Source organism: Sorex araneus, chromosome 8 (assembly GCF_027595985.1).
Source record: "Sorex araneus isolate mSorAra2 chromosome 8, mSorAra2.pri, whole genome shotgun sequence".
Taxonomy (NCBI): domain Eukaryota; kingdom Metazoa; phylum Chordata; class Mammalia; order Eulipotyphla; family Soricidae; genus Sorex; species Sorex araneus.
Window position 1 is genome coordinate 58,150,755 of NC_073309.1, and position 16,378 is coordinate 58,167,132.

General features: G+C 39.5%; 1 protein-coding gene across 3 annotated transcripts in view; it reads left to right on the top strand.

The window, feature by feature from the left end:
• The window catches only part of VAV3 (vav guanine nucleotide exchange factor 3), a 397,029-nt gene that overhangs the window by 258,511 nt on the left and 122,140 nt on the right, over positions 1–16,378 (top strand). For all 3 annotated transcript variants that reach the window (XM_055145748.1, XM_055145749.1, XM_055145750.1), the window contains exon 18: positions 14,309–14,334. In XM_055145748.1, the coding sequence (XP_055001723.1) occupies positions 14,309–14,334 (26 nt within the window). The remainder of the gene's footprint in view (positions 1–14,308; positions 14,335–16,378) is intronic.

Here is a 16,378-nt window from a genome sequence, read left to right on the forward strand (position 1 = left end):
GTACTTGATTTTCTGAGGCACTATTGTGAACAGAATTTTTTTAAATGTCTCTTTCTTCTCTTTTGTTATTTGTATATAAGAAAACCATGGACTTTTTGGTGTTGATTTTGTAGCCTGCCATTTTACTATACTGACCCATTGTTTCTACTTTTCTGTAGAGTCTGTAGGGTTTTCTAAGTATAGTATCATATCGTCTGCAAATAGTGATAACTTGATCTCTTCCTTTCCTATCTGTATGCCCTTGATATCTTTTTCTTGTCTAACTGCTATGACCAGGACTTCAAGTACTATATTGAATAGGAGTGGCGTAAGCGGGCAACCTTATCTTGTGCCCGATCTTAGAGAGAAGGCTTTTAGTTTTTCCCCATTGAGGATGCTACTTGCCAAGGGCTTGTGCTAGATTGCTTTGATTATATTGAGGAAAGTTCTTTTGATGCTCATTTTGCTGAGAGCTTTCATCATAAACAGGTGCTGGATCTTGTCAAATGCTTTCTATGCATCTATTGATATGATCATATGTTTTTTGTTATTTCTTTTATTGATATGATGAATTATGTTGATTGACTTGCAAATGTTAAACCATCCTTGCATCTCTTGGATGAATCCTACTTGATCATGGTGTATGATCTTTTTGATGAGTCATTGGATTCTATTTGCTATTATTTTGTTGAGGATCTTTGTGTCTGTGTTCATCAGGGATATCAGCCTGTAATTCTCTATCTTTGTGGTATCTCTGTCTACTTGTGATATCAGGGTGACATTTGCTTCATAGAAACTGTTAGGAAGTGTTTCTAATACTTAAATTTCATGGAAAAGCTTAAAGAGGATTGGGAGTAAGTCCTCTTTAAAGCTTTGGAAGAATTCACTAGTGAATCCATCTGGGTCAGGACTTTTGTGCTTGGGGAGACTTTTTATTACCGATTCAATTTCCTTGATGGTGATAGGTCTGTTCAGGTATTCCAGGTCTTTTTGGTTCAGCTTTGGGAGGGCATAGGAATCTAGGAATTTATCCATTTCCTTGAGGTTTTCTTGTTTTGTTACATAAAGCTTCTTAAAGTAATCTCTGAGGATCCTTTGAATTTCTATAGTTTCTGTTGTGATGTCCCCCTTTACATTTCTGATTTAGTTTACTAGGGTTTTCTCTCTCCCCTTTTTTGAGTCTTGCTAGAGGTTTATTGGTCTTGTTTAGTTTCTCAAAGAAACAGCTATTGCTTTTATTGATCGTTTGCATTGTTTTTTGGGTTTCCATCTCATTTATTTCTGCTCTGAGTTTTATTATTTCCTTCCTCCTGCCTGGATTGGGCTACTTTTGTTGGTCCTTCTCCAAGCTCTTTTTTTTTTTTTTTGAGCTGTGAGGTTAGATTTTTTATGTGAGCTCACTTTTCTTTCCTGAGGAATGCTTGTAGAGCTATAAACTTTCCTCTAAATACAGCTTTTGCCATGTCCCATAACTTTTGGTAACTCATGTCTTTATTTTCACTTGTTTCCAGGAATCTTTTGATTTCCTCTTTGATTCCCTTCCTAAACCACTTGTTGTTCAATAGTGAGCTCTTTAATTTACAGGTGTTTGATTTGATTTTCTGTTTGTGTGTGTGATTTACTTCTATTTTCAGTGCATCATGATATGAGAAGATTGTTGATACAATCTCTATCTTCTTAATTTTATGGAGGTATGTTTTTTGGCTCAGTATATGGTCTATCTTGGAGAATGTCCCATGCACACTTGAGAATATTGTGTATTCAGCTTTTTGAGGATGTAGTGTCCTGTATACATACTAATATGTATACAAACTACATATTAAGCCCCTTCCATTTCTTCCTTCAAATAAAGTATATCCTTGCTAAGCTTGAATCCAGTTGATCTATCGAGAGGTGATAAAGCGGTGTTGACATCTCCCACTAGTATTGCGTTGCTATCCATATCTTCCTTCAAGTCTATGAGTAGTTTCTTTAACTACTTTTCTGGTCCCTCATTAGGTGCATATATATTTAAGAGTATAAGTCCTTCCTACTGTACAGATCCCTTGATCAATAAGAAATGACCTTCTCTGAATGGCCACTCCAGCTTTTTTATTGGAGTTGTTCGCCTATAGGATTGTTTTCCAGCCTTTAACTCTGAGTCTGTGTTTGCTCTGACTGTTAAGATGTGTTTCTTGTAGGCAGGAGAATGTTGGGTTTAATTTTCTGATCTATCCTGCCCCTCTGTGTCTTTTAATTGGTGCTTTTAGCCCGATGATGTTGAGAGAGATTATTGTTTTGGGGTCTTGTCCCATCTTTCTGCTGAAGATTGGTGTATTTGAGGGGCTTGTCTTGTCTTGAAGTAGCCCATTTAGTTGTTCTTGTAACCATGGTTTTGAGTCTATGAAGTTCCTGAGCTGTTGTTTATCTATGAAACTGTGTGTTGTTCCTTCTGCTATGAATGAGAGTCTAGCTGGGTAAGGTATTTTTGGTGAGGCATTTATTTTGTTGAGTTTTTTCACTATATCCCACCACTGTTTTCGGGCCCTGAGGGTTCATCAGACAAGTCAGATGTGAATCTTAGGGATGTTCTTTTATAGGCAATTTTTTTTTTTATCCTGCTGCTTTCAGAATTTTGTCTCTGTCTAAGGTTTTGGTTATTTTGATCAGGATGTGTCTTGGGGTATTTTTATTTGGGTTTCTTCTAGCTTGTACTCTTTGGGCCTCCTGAATGTGGTTGCATGTCTTCTTCAGCTCTGGGAATGTCGTAGCAGTGATGTCTTTGACAGTTTCTTTTTCATCAAGGTTTTTTTCTCGTCCCTCTGGGACTCTGATAATTCTTATGTTATTCCTCTTGGCTTCATCCCTGTCTTCTCTTGACATCTGCTCTCTGATTGTGAGTCTCTTTTCTGGAGAATCTCTCTACTTGATCTTTGAGCTCACTGATTCTATCCTCAGCAGCTGTTACTCTGCTGCTGAGGCCTTCCACAGAGTTTGTCAATTTACCTACCCGGTTTTTCAGATCTCTCATTTCTGTTTGTAGGTTTGTTTGCATTTTCCCTGTTTCTACTTTAAAATGCTCTTGTATTTTATAGGCAGTGCATTCCATTTCATCTTTTAGCTCCCTATGCATCCTCAGTAACTTCCTTCTAAATTCCTTGTCAGAGAGGTTGTCTAGCACTTCATTAATGTTGGGGTCATCTGGGCTACTCTCTTCACTAAGTAAGCTTGGTAGGCTTCTGCATTGCTTCGCCATTGTGACCCATGTGGTTTAGACCTTCACACTCAGTGTTACTGTTGTGTTTTTGGTGTGATATTAATTGAGGTGTGGGTAATGACTTATTGGTCTAATATGTTTCTGTTAATTAAGATGCCTAGTGAAGGTTAGACCTAAGAGGCAAACTTCTGGTTCTTATAGGGTATTGAGGGGGAGAATAACTTGCAGCCAGAACCCTGGGAAGGCTCCCTGCGCTGGGTGATACCTGGATTGAATGGGAGTAGGACGAAGGACATTTCCCGAGGCCGTTTGTGTTCCTGTTTCCCCTACTGCTGCTTCTTAGCACAGTGCCTGGGCACGATAAGAACCAGGAATTATAATCAAAGTGATATAGTGAGTTTCCTCTTAAATCAGCTCAGTTCTTATTTTTGCTTTTGGTTTTTTACACAGAGAACAAATGTGGATAGAAAAACTAGCAAGTCTCAAACTTGGAGGTGCTATACAAGAATGACATTAAAAGCACTTTAAAACTTTAATTTTTATGTTAAAGTCAAAAGAAACAGGATTCCTGCTCTGGCCAGATCCCATGGCCTGTCCCTAGCACATAGTTTCTCTGCCTCTGTCGTTAGACACATGCTTTGTTTGGGAAGAATGTGACATGCTGTAATCATTTCCAAGTCAGTTCTGATGACTAACTTTGGCTTGAACCGGCTTAGCAGCTTGCTTTCTGGGAAATTTTAAATACCAGTTATTTTTTTTTATTTTCATAAAGTTGTTCACAATAATGGATTACATTCAATATTTCAACACCAGCCCCACCACCATTATTTTGAATTTCCCACCACTACTCAAAACTGCCGAACAGTCAGATGCTAGATAATTTATTTCTATCACCCACTATGAATAACATAGGATGTCACCTGGCCACGAGAGTGGTGGTGCGCTCCTAGAAATCTAAAATTTTAGATAATTAGGGTCTGGAGAAATCTCTGCAGTCAGCTGTTCAGTTCTGAGATTCTTTTGTGTGTTTCTGGATCATCGTTGTTAATGGGCTTAAGTAGTCACTGCAGGCACTCGTGGGCATGACCTCCTGGGTCCCATGGAAGCAAGGGGATAGAAGGGCCAGCCCATCCCCTATTCAGAAGGGCTGGAGTTTGCAGTCACTAATCCCGAGTACCTGGGCTTTTCATTGGGTTCTGGAAGACGGTGGCTGCCAGGACTCCTAGGGGGCAGGTGGAGGGATGATGCTAGATACCAGTTACTTCATAAACTTAGGAAGTTTTAATTTTTTCCCTTATAAAAAAAAAAGACATACTATTTTCAGGTCTTTAAATGTTTTTTTCCCTGGGGAAGAGGAGGCCTTGGGCCACCTCCCCCGCCTTCCTTGCTCTGTGCTCACAAGTGACTCCTGGCAGTGTGCTGGAAATTCAGGCCAGAATCTTACCCCCTGTACTATGTCTTAAGATTTTATTATTTAATACAAAGTTTCAGATTTTAAATGCTGTTAACTCACTTAGCTTTAAATTTTTTCCCCATAATATATTATCTTGCTTTACTGTATAGTGAAGCAAGATAATTTTTATTGAACCTTAGATTTAGAGGGTTGGGGAAGCAATAGGCTTTTCCAGAGTGGAAATAGGAGAGCAAAGAAACAGAGACACACTCCAAGATATGTGTTCAAAGGAGAAGACAGACTTGAAGTGGCTGCTGTTGTTGTTCTTAACTTCCAGAAGAAACTGAGGCCCAGAAATAAGTTCCCTAAATTGCTAAGTCCAGATAGCCAGAATTCAAATGGGGTGGTCCAATTTCTGAGTTTGTCTGTGACCCTGGACTGTGCTCCTGCTTTGGGGAATTAGCTGTGAAGATTTATGCTAATATTTCAAATGCACAGAACCTGAACCTAGCAAATAATCAGGCACTTTAATTCTGAAATGAAGAGGAACTTTTTAAATCGATTTTTAAGCAAAAACCCTTAACTATCAAATATTCTTATGTTTAAAGTTTTGAAATGTTGGGGGAAGTGTGGGCCTCTCAGTGGGGGAATCAAACTTGTCTTCTCCCAGTGGAGTACCTTAGAGCCAAAAGAAATTTAGACCTTCTAGAGCTCTTTTTTTTTTAAACTTTTTATTAAATCACCATGTGGAAAGTTACAAAGTTCACAGGTTTATATGTCAGTTATACAATATTCAAACACCCATCCCTTCACCAGTGCCCATATTCCACCACCAGAAACCCCAGTATGCCCCCCACCCCCACCCCCCACCCCCTACTATATAACTAATGAATTTCACTTCATTTTTTCTTTACCTTGATTACATTCCATATTTCAACACAAAACTCACTATAGTTGTTAGAGTTTCCAAGCAAGAGAGACAGACCTACTACATTTGATAATTAGTTTTTCATTGCTGGAAATGAAGAGATATGTAGCCCCACTGATACAAGTACATAACTCTCTCTCTCTCTCTCTCTTTTTTTTTCCCTTTTTCCTTTTCCCTTTTTTTTTTTTCCTTTTTCCCCCTCACCCTCCTTCCAGCGCCTCATAGTATGGTGTACGCCACGCCGTGTCGGCCGGCATGGGGCTTTTGCTTAGTTCACAGTCCAGAGAGCTGGCTGCTACATTAAAAACCTTCAATGTTTCAACAAAAACTTACTGTTATTATTTGGAGTTTCCCCCCCCAAGTCAGACCTGTTTGAAAGGAACCGTTTCACATTGCTGACAATTATAAATGTTAAGTCGCGTCCGCGCGGTTTTGGATTTCTGTATAAAGACCAGGGAAAATTCTGCCAGATGCTGGAACCCCAATTCCTAAAGCTGTCTCTGGTTCCCGCTCGTTCCACATCCACCGGCTCTGCAGAGACATGGGCACCCGGGCCGAAAGCCTGGCTGGCCGGAGCGGAGCCCCGGCCCTGGCGGGGGCTGGCCCTGTATCCCGCGGCTGTTTCAAGTTCAAAGCACACATTTTTTTTTTTTCTCACGCCAAAAGTTCATACCTTCTCAACGGACCCACAAAATGTCGGACACCACGCCGTCTCCCGGAGGGGAGAGAGACCAAGAAGGAAGGTTATTTCCTCCATTAGCCGGCGTGGGGCAAAAGCTTAGTTCACAGTCTCCATACACGGGTGCAAGCATTTGCTGGAACCCCAATTCCTAAAGCTGTCTCTGGTTCCCGCTCGTTCCACATCCACCGGAAGAGCTCTTATTTTAAGATGAGCAAACTGTCAGTAGCACCGTAGCACTGTCGTCCCGTTGTTCATTGATTTGCTCGAGCGGGCACCAGTAACGTCTCCATTGTGAGACTTGTTGTTACTGTTTTTGGCATATTGAATACACCACAGGGAGCTTGCCCACGGGGCGAGATACTCTCAGTAGTTTGCCGAGTTCTCTGAGAGAGAGGGAGGAATTGAACCCAGGTCAGCCACGTGCAAGGCAAACGCCCTACCTACTGTGCTATAGCTCCAGTCCAGTCAGGGGGTAAAATAAGATAATCAAAAATATAGATAATGCTTGTTCATTTCATTATTTTTCATTACAAGTTAGTGTCATTAAACTTTGCTATGGGAAGTTAATAGAAGGCTATGTGGCATTTTCATTCACCACTGGGGTTACTTGGATAAGGCAGTGATCAACTGGAGATGAAGGAGAAGTTGTGTAAAACAACACAGTAACTCAGGGGTGAAATGAAGACAGGAGTCCTTCCCACCCCCATTCTTCCTCCTGTTGCCTTTCCACTTACCACATCTCAGTCTACCATACTTGACCTTTGTTATTTGATACTATTAACAATTTACCTTGACACTTTTCTTCAGTTTGGTTATGTCTCATACATAGCCCACCTTTCTTCCCCACCAGCCTTTGGAGAGTTGATTAATTTTTTTCTTGCATAAGTTACAAACTATATGCCAAGTTGATAAGGCTCCATTTTTGTAAGGTCTATTTTCCTAAATTCTGGGTTAAAATTTTCCATTTTTACTTCACATATCCTTTCCCAGGTGTCCGGCACTGACCTGACCATTAATGTTGCCTATTCAACCTCATTATTATTCGCTACACAAACATTCTGCTTCAGTTCATTGTCTTAGTTAAATCTCTAACTTACATAAGCCCATTCAAGCTTGGAGTTAGCTTTTTTTTTTCTCTTTTTGGGTCACACCCAGCGATGCATAGGGGTTACTCCTAGCTCCTGCACTCAGGAATTACTCTTGGCAGTGGGGAGGGGGGAGCATTTGGGATGCTGGGAATTGAACCCAGGTCAATCGAGTGCAAGGCAAACACTCTACCCACTGTGCTATCTTTCCAGCCCCAGGAGTTAGCTCAGACTTACCTTCCTCCTCCATCTTCACACACATAACTATTTTTAGTTCTCCTCTTAGGTTTCTTTGGAGTGATATTTCTAGGATATAAAATTTTATGTCTCTTGTTTGGAAAACGACAGAAGTTAATCTTGGTCCTAATTTCCTAATTTCCAGCGTGGTCTTGATTAAAATCAAGTCTGGTCATGTCGCTGTTTGGATCACTTGACCTTCCATCTATCAGAGAGCAATGTTCAAACTCCATTTAGGTTACGAGCCTCGCAGTGTTCAGGAACCACTGAAGCTGTGACCTCTGGGAGGCCGTGGTGATGAATGAGCAGAAAGGCCAATAAGACCAAACAAACCAGTAGAACTGTAGAGCACAAAGGTTTCTGGACCGTCAAGAACTCTAGAGTCTTACAACCAGAAGCAAAAGGCTGTGGGATCTGATAAAAGTGTGACGCCATCCTTGCTGAGAATAAATCTTAACTTGGATGTGTATAAGTGGAATAAAAACCTTATTTGACTCTCTAGCTGATAATGCATGATAGAGGGCCAGAGAATTGGTACAGCAGTAGGGTACATCCAGGTGTACACCCCCCAAAACCGCATGATAGAAAAATGGTTGACATTTTGCATTCCTTTACAGTATTTATGCAAGGAAAGGCTTATACTCTGATTAGTGATCATGAGGCCTTTAATTGCATGTTGGGTTAATAAATAGCAAGAAAGTGAGTGCACAGAACACCTGATGACAGAATGACTCTACTTCTGGAGAAATCTATTCCCTGAGTCAGTCAATCCCATTTTTCCAGATTCTTGCTAGCCTATACAATTCTACTCGAAAGAAGCTCCCTTAGTTCCAAGATCTACCCTTCCTTTATTTCCTCTTTAGGCTCTTGCCAATCATATAATCTCACCTGAACCACCCACTGGTAGTTTGAAATTAGCTTTATTTAACCTTTTACACTTGTGGACCGGCACCTGTCCTGCATACTGACCTGTGATGGACCAACTGTGCCTTTCAACCTTTCTACACCTGCAGGCCAGCGCTGATCTGCCACTGGCGGGTGAAGAGCACTGGTCCAAACCAAATTCTTCTCTAATAAATTTGTGTGTAGTTTTTATGTGTTTCCCAAGATCGGGATGAGCTGTGTAACTGGAAACCTCCACATCCCAGTGATTTGACACATAAGAGTTTATTTTTCACACTCAGTTTGCTGTAGATTCTATGGATTACCAAGGTAGCGCCTTTCCTAAGCAAAGACTAGTGTGTCTAAGCAATTCCATCTGTGACTGTGCCAGTTCAGCATGTGGCCCCCAGGTTGCTACTCTGAAGACCAATGGGCCTCAAGTGAGCAATGCCACTAAAAAAAGTCAGATGGCTTCAATTTAATTACCAGAGAATTTGGACAACGTAGAACACATGGACTGTTCGGTGCCTGGCGGGGGGGGGGGGGTGTTTATGTTTTGTATTATCTCTTAGTACCAAGCCCAGGACTGGGGTAGTTAATATCACCTTGTTTTTGCTTTGTGCAGAAATAGGATTATTTGAATTCCAACACATTACTTAAGAGTATTATAGGGTATAACTTAATACTAATCATTAAATATTTGAAATAGCTCTTAGCTAATTCTTTTTCTGAAAGTTAAAGCTTCTTTCAGTGTTGTCTGCTCAGGATTCAGAAACCCTTTATATTTCATGCTCTGTATCCCTTACATTTATCTACTCTCCATTCATCTTTGAAATAATAATTGCTTGGCAAAAATGCAGTGCATTTCTGAATGAAGGCAGTAATTCATTCATATTAATATTTGACTATGACAGATTATTAACTCTAGTAGATTTGAAGTATGGGGGAAAAGGTGTTTTAAGCTTATTTCTTTATGCAACTTGGAAACAAATTTGAAGACTGGGTGATTAGTTTATGTCTTAGCATTTGAGAGTTTACATGGAAATAAAGAGCAGGTGGTTCCACTCTCTCTTTTTGTTGAACTTCAGTCGACTCCTTCACTCGCTCCATGGCAACCTGAGTGATCAACACATACACAGATTCTAAAATGTGCTGCCAAAACTTCCCAAACTTAGTAATGAATAGGTATGAACTCTATTATATGAGACTCTAACAAGTTACTGCAAGGTTCATGTACACCTTGTGTGGCTTCTCTCTCTTTCTCTCTCTCTCTCCCTTCCTTCCTTCCTTCCTTCCTTCCTTCCTTCCTTCCTTCCTTCCTTCCTTCCTTCCTTCCTTCCTTCCTTCCTTCCTTCCTTCCTTCCTTCCTTCCTTCCTTCCTTCCTTCCTTCCTTCCTTCCTTCCCAAAGGTCAAATTCTAGATTGCAGCCTTTGGAGGGTGTTTGTGTTGTTCCCCTTCTCTAATATGTGATTCAGCCTCTTTGGCCCACTTTCCCCCCCTCCCCCGACATTGATCATTATAGCGTGATTTGCATTCCCTTGGTTTAAATGAAGAAAGTAACATTGGAAGGCAATTATTGCCAGAGCAGATGACTTTGGTTTACTGCATCTTTTCTTTCAGTGGGATTGCAAGCCTCAGCTGCTCTAATATTTAACCAAAGCAGATCCCCATTTGCTTATCTATTTAATCACTCTTTTATCTAGGCCAGCTGCTACTCCTGCTGCTGCTATGGCCACTCATAATTGCAAGGAAGTTGCCTTGGTATCATAATGGTTTAACCTGCACAACTGCTGCCTATAACTTGCACCCCAAATTGGCATTTGAAGTGGCTTTTTAAAATAATACTGTAGTAATTTATAATAAGTGATAAGCTTTTTATAATAGAACTTTATTCCTGCATTTTACCTCTAGGCACTTTACTGTATTACTTTTTCATGAATCAGTGCTTTATCATAACAAAATAATGTCTTTGGTTCAACTTAATTTTCTTAGAGCATTTTGTAAAAATTAGCCCACTCTCATCAAGATAATTTTCTGTGCAACAGTTGTTCCTATGTTCTTTTCATTTACCTATTTGATTCAATTTAATAATATATTAATAACCACTGAAGTTAACTGGAAACTATCCTTTTTCAGTAGGAGTTCTGTCAGAGCTTGAAATCGGAGCCTCTTTCGAAATGCTATTGATTTCCCCCCCACCCAAATATTGCTGTAGGTCTGATTGGTGACTGTGACATTTGTGCCACCTCTTACAAAAGTTGGTTAGTTTGCCTTTTGTTAGTCTTTTTCAGGGTTTCACAAAAATAGCTTTTCAGCCATGACAGGTCCCATCACAGTAACTATATGGTTATTACTTTTCTGTCATCACCATTTGGGGAGGCTCATCTGAGGGAGTGTTTAGAGACTATTTCCAGCTTTGTGCTTGGGGGAAGATGGGGAGCCAGGGATCAAACCATGGGCTCTTGCATACCAGCCATGTGCTCTAGCCTTTTATGCTGGTTCCTTGTTTCATCTGTGGCTCCTTTGAGATAAACAGTCTTGTTGGACGTGAATTTGTTTAGTCTTAAGAAATAGAACTTCAGATAAAAGACAGAGAAAATTGTGTAATAATGTATGTGATGAGAGCCACTTGTCCTGGAAAAACAGATATATTAGAATTGGCTTTTATGTTTAATCCAGTGCATTATAAGCAGTGCATCAAAGCTTCAGTGAAAGTATTTCTGTGACACAAATATGTACATTGAGCCCTGCACCAGCACTGAAGATGGAGTTCTGCAAGTGCTCTAAGTACCTCAGCAACACCACTCCTCTGAATTGAAATAAACCAGTTAAGACATGATGAAAGATTACAAGGTATAAACCCCTTGAGGGCCTGTGAGTCACCATATGTAAAGATTCTTGAAAGGGTAAGAACATTTTAAAGTTTGATCAGTAAGTCACGTAAAAAAGATGGGCTACAGGGTAAAGATAAGATGCAGATTAAAATCATTTGGAAGCTTAAAGAATTACTGTCCTAAAAAAGCAAGAGATGAATGGGGTTGGTGAGGAAGAGAGAGAGGAAGGAAAGAGATGAGACAAGGAGAGAGTTTGCAAATCTCACCATCAGATCTCAACCAGCATCCTTTCTATTTGGTCAGAATCTAGTCAAGGTAGATTTGATGATAATCCACCTAACTATATTAGTCCTAAAGAATAATTGCAATTTTATAGAAACACAAGTAACTGTATAGTAGTTTTGGGTGTGTATCAAGAGTAAGTGAAGACTGGTGTTACAGAGTTCAACATTTGAGTAACTTTTCTGTAGACCACAGACTTCCACTTTCATAGCCAGAGTGAGATCTTACTTTGAAAATATATGGAACAGCCTTGTAGTTAGATTTCTCTCATCACCATTATGTTAATAAACTACGCCATTCCTTAATGTGATCATTAGAATTTATATGGTATTAGTAAAGGGGACAGTCAGTTTGGTGGTCTGGCCACGTGAGCAAGTGCAGATCTCTAAGTTAAGGAGTCTGCCTTAGAATTTCTGAACCCAGAACATTTTCTAAGGGTTATTTCTAGTTCTTTGGCTTTTGCACTATTCTCAGAAAAGTTATAGAAACTAACCATGAGCGGTGACTAAGTGAAAGCTCAGATCTTCAAGAGGCACTATTTCTGTGCTCAGCTCAGCGTGAGAGGATCAGAGTGCAAGCTGCTCTATGCCAAGCCCACGGAAGAAATGGGTGAAAGTGTGCACAGGAATGCCGGGAGTGGCAGCAGGCTTAGCCCCGGTTCAGGACCCTTGTTCATAATGTTGCACCCGGCACAAAGGTCTTTTCCATTTCATTTTCTCTGGGTCACAGCGAGTCACCCAGTTCTTTCCATATTCTATCAAAATTACAAAAAAAAAACCTGCTATGCTTGATGAGACACAAAAGAGGAAAAGTAGAAGACAACAAGGATTTGGACAGATGGAGGGAAGTCTAGTTAAGTCAGTTGGGTTTGGTGTGTGCTTCACTGTGTACTTCCCAGCCTTTCTCTGATCAGTGCTCTCTGACACAGGGCACCATGTATGCAGTAAAATAGGAAACGCTTTTACATGACAGTCTTCCATGTCTGGATCTGTTTCCTATGATGCAGAGAACCAAGCATAGTGGGTACCATTGCATCCTCTTCCCACGGAGTGTCAGATGACCTTTATGGAACTTGGTGTGACAGTGACTGCCACAGGGCTTATCTTTGTGGTAGGCAAAGAAATGATACATTTAAAACATATTTTAAGAAACCAAAGTCCCAAGCATGTAGAAACTCTGCTGAGCAGACTTGGAAAGAATCAAAATGATGGTGTATGTGCACTTACAAGTACTGGTCTGAAATCAGAACTAAGATTTTCCCACTGTAGCGGTTACCTGGAACTAGCAAAGCTTTCCCCTGCCTCCTTGGGTGGAAAATTTAAACTCCACACCTATGCAGTTTATAATCCTCACTTCACTGGCAGGAGAATTCCCTTAAACCAATAGAAGAAAGTTGTCTCTTCTGGCATGATAGGTTTTTCTGGTCAAACCAGTGAAACAGGTACCAAAACTACCTGGTTAGGAATCAGAGTTCACCTAAGTTGGCTTCTTTGTCTGAGCATGGTAGCCAATCCATGGGTACCTTCTGTAATAGTATCTACCTTCCCTCCAAACTAATTTTCTTAGGCAGTATTTCATTAGAACATTTCATATTTCCAAGGGAGAGAAAAATAAGCGATTGCTTTTTTCTGTCCAGAAATTCCCCAGTGTTGCTCCATAAAGGTCAACCTCAGACCTTGCAAGAGATGGCTAGGCAGTCCACCTATGAAAGCAAGAATGATAGAATTTGATATTGACAGAGAGTGCACACTAAGCTTTTCTCTAGAAAGGTGACTCCGGGAGGCCCTCCTGCCCTCCCACCCGTGTATCTCCTGCCATTTATCAGGAGTTGTCCTTAAAAACAAAAAATTCACCTCTTGTTCCATGCCTCAGGCAGTCTTCCTGCGTTAAGCAATCTGCAGCGGGCTACTGTGGAGTTCTTGATGTTTCTCCTTGGACGCTGGTTACAGGGCTTCTTGGAACCGCTTAAAGAAACAGTCTATAGGACTGGCCTGTCTTCCTCTGCCTCCCTCTCTGAGTTTCACCTTTCTAGTCTGGACCCTGGGACACGTGTCGGTGCTCCTGGGTTGGGAGAAAGGAAACAAACAAATGATTTTGCAGTATTTCCCTGTGGGGTGTGTGTTTATTCTCACAGTGACCCCCACTTTTGCCACATTGCTCCCTGAAGATCTTAGGGATCTGTAAAACTGTTTTCAAGAACTGAAATGTAAAGAGAGATTGTTGTTTCTGTTCATAGCTAGGGGAACTGTGGATGGAAGGACAAGTAGCATTGAAATGGAATCCTATCAATTTGGTATTTCTACATGTAAATTAAACTGAGCCCCTCCCCTCCCAAACTTAAGAGTTTTAACTACTTAATTTTAAAAACCGCATGCAGTTTTGCGCTATGCTAAATGCATAATTGAACGCCAGTGCTGTGCATTTGTAACAGTGTTTATATTCTTAAAAGTATGTGAAAAGAAAAGTTCTCCCCTAATTTTCTATCATGCACATAACTTTAGTGCAAGCTCCTGTTTTAAGAAACTTGACGCGACTGGATTGACTTTGCTTAATTAACAATAGAAAAAGTTAAGCTTAACTTGTCTCTGAGAACTGTGAGTCACTTTCCTGACAAGCCAATAAGGCAAGAGAACCTGGGTTGCAAAACAATTACTAGCCGGGCCTGAGGGACCCTGGAAATAGATTACAGGTATCAGTTAGGAAAACAAAGCCTTAGTGTTTTAGCAGGCTGCAGAAGAGAACAGGCTAAGGTTTCTAACCAAACAAAATAACTTTGCATTGACAATGCCAATTTTTACGTTTGTTTCAGAACAAGGGACCATCAAGCCACTGGAGGTAAGATTTAACTCTCTCTTTTAAAAATGTAACTGTTGCATTTCAAGTTGTTTGCTAACTGAATAGGTAAGATTGACCTTAATTTTTTTGTGTGTGTAACTTTTGCATTTCAGGTTGTTTGCTAACTTAAGCAGGTTTGAACTTTCAGAGTGTGAAATGTGCCTCTTAAAATGGATTGAAATAGAGATAGAGGAGGCAAGTGAATGCTTGCGAGTAAAATACCTGGATTAAATCAGAGGATTTTTCTATAAACTTCTGAAGATTTTAGAGAGGGAAAATACATTATTTTGACTGTATGTGAAAAAGGATTCTTAAGAACCTTAGATATTATTTTGGGTAAACTCTAAATAAATATTAAAGCAGTGTTGTAATGCTATTATGGGGATATGTTTCCCTAAATCTAGTTACAGAATTCCACAAAATTCCCAGGGTTATAAAAGTCAGTGCCTTGGAAGGCGCTGCTTTGGAATGAATAACTTGGGTGCTGTTAGTCCAGAAGGAAGGTAACCCTCCTCCCGGGAAGCAGAAAGACTGTTCCCTTTAACAAAATGTGTCGCTGCCCAGCATTTACTAGTACTGAAAGTGCTAAAGATGCCCACCTACGGACATGGTTTCATGTTTCTAGTAGTTTTCATTTGCGCACAAACAAGATTCCTTTCTTGTCTTATTGATCAAATCAAGACCTAATAACATTTCCTTTTGACTTAACACAGAATCTATTGTCTAATGGCTTAGGAGTATGTGATTCTTGTCACGTCTCAGAATATAGCTATTTTTAAAAGCCTAAGAAGTAATAAAATCTCTGGCAGATTCCAGACAACAGTTGCCTTGGCCTTCAATCCAAAGTAAAATATTTCTTATTTGACCTCCCCAAAACAGAGGAAAAAAGATTTTAAAATATGTAATTAGTTGTGTGAACCCCAAAGTCCAGTGATCTGAGAAAAAGACACTTTGTATAAGACAAAGGTAAGATTATATGCAAATTTAGTTTAATATTTAAGAATGATTTCATTAAAAGGGTTATACTATTAGTACTGCTCAATAAGTTGGCATTTATATAGTTGCTTAAAACAATGAAAGATACAGAAAGGTGTTATATAAGAGAAAATTGTGTTTTCTAAAGTACAACATCTGTACATGTAGGGTATAGAAAGTATGATATTGGAAAATTCCTATGTACTTCTACACTTGACTGTATCTTAGAATCTACAACCTAGATCAAGGAATTAATAACAGTATAATAATATTTTTAGAAACATCATGTAAGTTATTCAAGGGCTAAAATAAAATAATGTAAAATGTCTTTCAGTGTTTAGTCCCTAGGTGAAATTGATCATAGGGACTGTTAGGTTTTTCCAATAATGTCCCTGGAAATCTTAGAAAGATTTCTTTTTATTTCTATCATGCTGTTTATTGAAACATTTTCTTGTAGAACTCTGGTCTTTAATTCCATGTAACTAATCTTGCACATATTTTATCAGATATATGCACTATTTTTTTTCTAAATAATCTATTTTGGTTTTAAACTATTGTGAAGTGGGTGTATTTACAGAAAATATGCTAATAAGAGGTGGTTAATAATTTTCATTTGACACTAATTCATTATCTCCAGACATTTTTATACTCTTAAAATGACATGTGATCCTGTAATGAAAAAATTAATTTTCATATTAATTTTTAAGGCAGGAGCAGTGTTTAGTGACTTGTTGAACTTTTGAATATAGTAAGTGTAATTTTTATGCTGTGTGTGATTCTACTTGAGTTCTACTTTGGAAGGATAATTATAGCATGCCCTTACTGACCAACCTAGTTGAAAGCTTTAACTTAGTTTAAGAGAAAAATATAATAAAACAAAATGAAGAATCATCTTTCACTCCATTCTTGCACATGAAGACTGTGTGAAAATAGATTTTAGCCTGCAAGGCTTATCTTTCTGCGAGGCTCAGAGTCTTCCCAGAAGCCAATGATTATAAGCTCAGTAAGGGGAATCAGAGCTGGTACCATATAACTATTTTCTTGTTTTGTTGGTAAAATCAACACCAGA